General features: G+C 30.3%; 1 protein-coding gene across 1 annotated transcript; it reads left to right on the top strand.

Moving 5' to 3' along the window:
* Positions 1-8: 8 nt before the first annotated feature.
* Positions 9-3,495, top strand: LOC109582398 (uncharacterized). The gene is made up of 16 exons (XM_019997080.1): positions 9-286; positions 333-773; positions 820-980; positions 1,020-1,223; positions 1,267-1,442; positions 1,504-1,603; positions 1,649-1,746; positions 1,795-2,034; positions 2,078-2,174; positions 2,229-2,621; positions 2,670-2,783; positions 2,828-2,929; positions 2,971-3,030; positions 3,085-3,282; positions 3,332-3,398; positions 3,455-3,495. Exons 1-16 carry the CDS (start codon positions 76-78, stop codon positions 3,493-3,495), a joined length of 2,703 nt encoding a protein of 900 aa, XP_019852639.1. The 5' UTR covers positions 9-75.
* Positions 3,496-3,544: the final 49 nt, after the last annotated feature.

Here is a 3,544-nt window from a genome sequence, read left to right on the forward strand (position 1 = left end):
TTCAGTACCTTTAAATCAGATCCTTAGTGGTGAAGTGTGCTCTATGAGCGACATTTATTATGATGATAATGAAACATGACATTACTGATCTTTCAATTGATGATAGTGATGTCAAGTGACAGTCAGTTGTTCAAAAGTTATCAACTACTACCATGTTCAGAGCCTCAAAGAATCAATCTTTGTAAGCGAATGTATTTACAAATATCAAAAGCTGCATCAAATCCCGATCAAGTTAACCAACTTTCACAAATCATTCCGCAAAAAATACTTTTCCCACTTAGTAAAGGTTAGATCTAATTGTACTTTTAGTTTCAACTCAATTTTTTTCTCAGATAAAATCACATTTCATTCACAAACTATTCGTCTAATTAAGGGCATACTCAAGGATAGAGAGTTGAAAGAGAGTACAAATGCTCAACAAAAGTGGATATTAGACGAATCTATGAATATGACTAAGCTTCAAGAAGCTGGAACATTTCAAAACGCAGTTGTGAGAAAATTTGATGATATTATCATTCCAATTTTTGCCAAGATAATCTCTGTTATTGATAAATATTCTAATTTGAAGTTACTATCAAAAATTGAAACTGAGTTAGAACAATTGTGGCTTAATTTGTACAACTCTGATTATGTCACCCAGATGATAATGTCAAAACTTCAATCTATACCAGATGATAGTTTCAGTATTAATGCTACTTCTGCAAAGCAATTTTTTTGTCAATTTCCATTTTGCTGGATTTTGAATGATATTGTCAACGAAAATCCTAGTAAAGGTACACTGGTAATTTGACAAAATTTTTTATATTATATTTTTGACAGATACTGAGGAGCTTATTACAATACTACAAGACTATGGTTTATTTCAAAGTTTTGAAAGCTTACCGGAAACTACTATTAGCTCCCTTGCAAGGTTTTATGTGCATGACTTTGTTCATCTTTTGGACACTAAAGGACAAGCACTGAAAGAAGAATATTATGAGGTACTATTAGTTAATAAATTTAGTAATAATCCTTTCTAGGTTTTAGAGAAATGTATGATTGCTATGTCAGGAATATCCTTTTCTGATGAGCTTAATGTCACTTCACTGTTTCAAATAGTTGTTAATGTTCAAAGGGTTTATTTTGAAAACAAGTTATTTTTTGATTTGTTTTCTGAGCTTATAATGCTTGTGCCATCTACCGTTCTCAAAATAAGTTCAAAGACAAATGATTCACATATTCAGGTAAAAAAAATAATAGTTTAAATTTTTTTACATATTTTTATAGATTTTACTAATTGAGGCATTGGAGATAGTGTTAGATAGTCCATTCTTAGATGTGCAAGTTCCACTGACAAGTGAGAAAGAAGTATCATTACAAGGATGGATGCAGAAGCAGTATGATTCACATAAAATTATTTCTAGTATTGTTGGAGAATGTACGATTGTACCTCCCGAAGTACTGTAAGCTAAAAATAGTTTCTTTTGTAAAATGATAACAATGAATATATTTTTTAATGTTTAGCCTAAAATGGCAATGGGTTTGTGTAATGAAACTCTTCTTTGAGTATGTTGTATTGCAAAATCAGAAAGAAACAATAATTTTTGCCAGAAGAATTGAGAAAGTTAGTTAGACCTATCAATTTTGATTATGATAATTTTAATTATAGTTTTCAAAAAAAATTGAAGACTTTAAAAATTCTAATACCCTAAACATTGTTGCATTTTTACTTTCTGGAATTGAGAAAGATCCAGAATTAAAAAAACTGTAAGATATTAATTACAAACTACCATGAAACTTGACATTGCATTGTAGGGAAGCAGCAAAACAGAAAATGATTAAGCAAAGTTGTTGGTCTTTCTTCTTAGAAGTTTTGTCTTCACTTTGCATTGATGGAAATATCCTCAATGAAGATTTGGTAGACACTCTAATTCAGGCTGTATTTTCCACTGCTCAAAATGTCAAAGATAAAAAGCTTTGTACCTATTTGCAAAATCATACGGAAGAAATAACTTATTTACAGTCCTTTACAATTAAGCTAATTTTGCAATATGAGTAAGTTTATATCTTTGTTTTTTACTTTTATAGAACATTTTAGGTATAACACTATACAAAGTAAACTGGATGATATCATGGAAAAGATTAGCTCACCAAGCATTGAAAGCTTTATTGGGATATTCCTTGCAAATATAAAAGTATAACTAACTTACAAATTCTTAACTCATACATTTATTTTGAATGTTATATAGGCTGCATCAATGCAGAGTGAGGAAATTATATTTGTTGCTGACAGTTTGTTAGGTGAAGGACATAGATTGTTGATGAAGTGCAAAAATAATGGAGCATTGTCATCACAATGCTGGTTAGCAGTTGCAAAGTTTACAAAAGGACTTGAAGTTTTAGCAAAAAATATTCATGAATCAGTGCATAGTCCATTTTTTGATATGGAAGCTGACCCTTACCTTTTTAATGTAGCTAAAAGCTACTGTCTGTCAAGCGATCTTAATGATGATCAAACTACAGAAGGGCCATTCTGGTATCTCATTCGTTACATTGTAAAAATTTTTGGTAGCATATCATTAATGAGAATATTCAGAAACATTTATTTTAAATGGATTTTACCAGCTGAAAACTTTAGACAAGTAACATTCATTTTATATTGTTTTTTAGTGAAATGAATCAATCTACAGGATGAAGAATTTATGGACATTGTTGCTGTATACAATCCTACTTATCAAGCCATCAGATCTGCTGTTAGTAGAGCTACAAAGGGGGATTTTGATGAGCTAAATCAAACAGTTACTGTATGTACAGTTCATTGTTATAATTATATTTATTTATTTGATAGAGTCTTGATTCTACATTCACTGTTCCCCTTGCATTAGCTTTGTTTGAAAGAGTAAAATTAAGCTATGCAACAGATATTCCTTCCAAGAAACTTTCACCAGAAGTAAATAAACTTTCTGTAAAATTATAATTATTTAAAAATAGATTATAGAGAAATTTAGTAATTTTGCTAAAACATGTCAGCTTTTTACAAAAGACCAAGAAGTTAGCTTTTCATAATGATGTTTTCAAATTATTTGAATTTTTTGGTTTTAACAGATTTTGTATATGGTTGAAGAACTCCTTAAAAATCAGCAGTGTATTGTCTTCCCTTCAATGCAGGCTAGAAAAGATGAGCATGAAGATTTAATCTATCAAATGATAGTTGTCCACTCAGTTCTTACCATTCTAACTAACAAAAAGACGGGACATATTAGAATGTTATCAAATTTTCTTTCATCACCAGAGGCACTCAAAGTATGCATGTATAATCATTGATAAATATTCAGTTGCATGGTTATGACAGGACTTCCTGTTGCCTGCTATGCCTATTAAGTTGTCAAGTACTAAAGTAGAGGATGAAAGCTTTCTTCGTAAGTGCTAGTAGCATTAATTTTGCTGTTACCCTACTTTGTGATTATTATTTTAGAATGCAGCAATGGTCATCAATACACAGACAACATGGTATAATACACAATGATATTATTATTTTACCTGTTTTGTTGTTTGTAATACCGGT

This window comes from Amphimedon queenslandica, unplaced genomic scaffold, assembly GCF_000090795.2.
Source record: "Amphimedon queenslandica unplaced genomic scaffold, v1.1 AMPQUscaffold_13385, whole genome shotgun sequence".
Taxonomy (NCBI): Eukaryota; Metazoa; Porifera; class Demospongiae; order Haplosclerida; family Niphatidae; genus Amphimedon; species Amphimedon queenslandica.

Excerpts from the sequence above, each read along its gene's own strand:
- LOC109582398 (XM_019997080.1), top strand. The coding sequence starts at position 76 with ATGACATTACTGATCTTTCAATTGATGATAGTGATGTCAAGTGACAGT. Across the intron at positions 2,622-2,669 it reads CAGCTGAAAACTTTAGACAA|GATGAAGAATTTATGGACAT; the intron begins GTAACATTCATT and ends ATCAATCTACAG. Across the intron at positions 2,930-2,970 it reads CCAAGAAACTTTCACCAGAA|ATTATAGAGAAATTTAGTAA; the intron begins GTAAATAAACTT and ends ATTTAAAAATAG.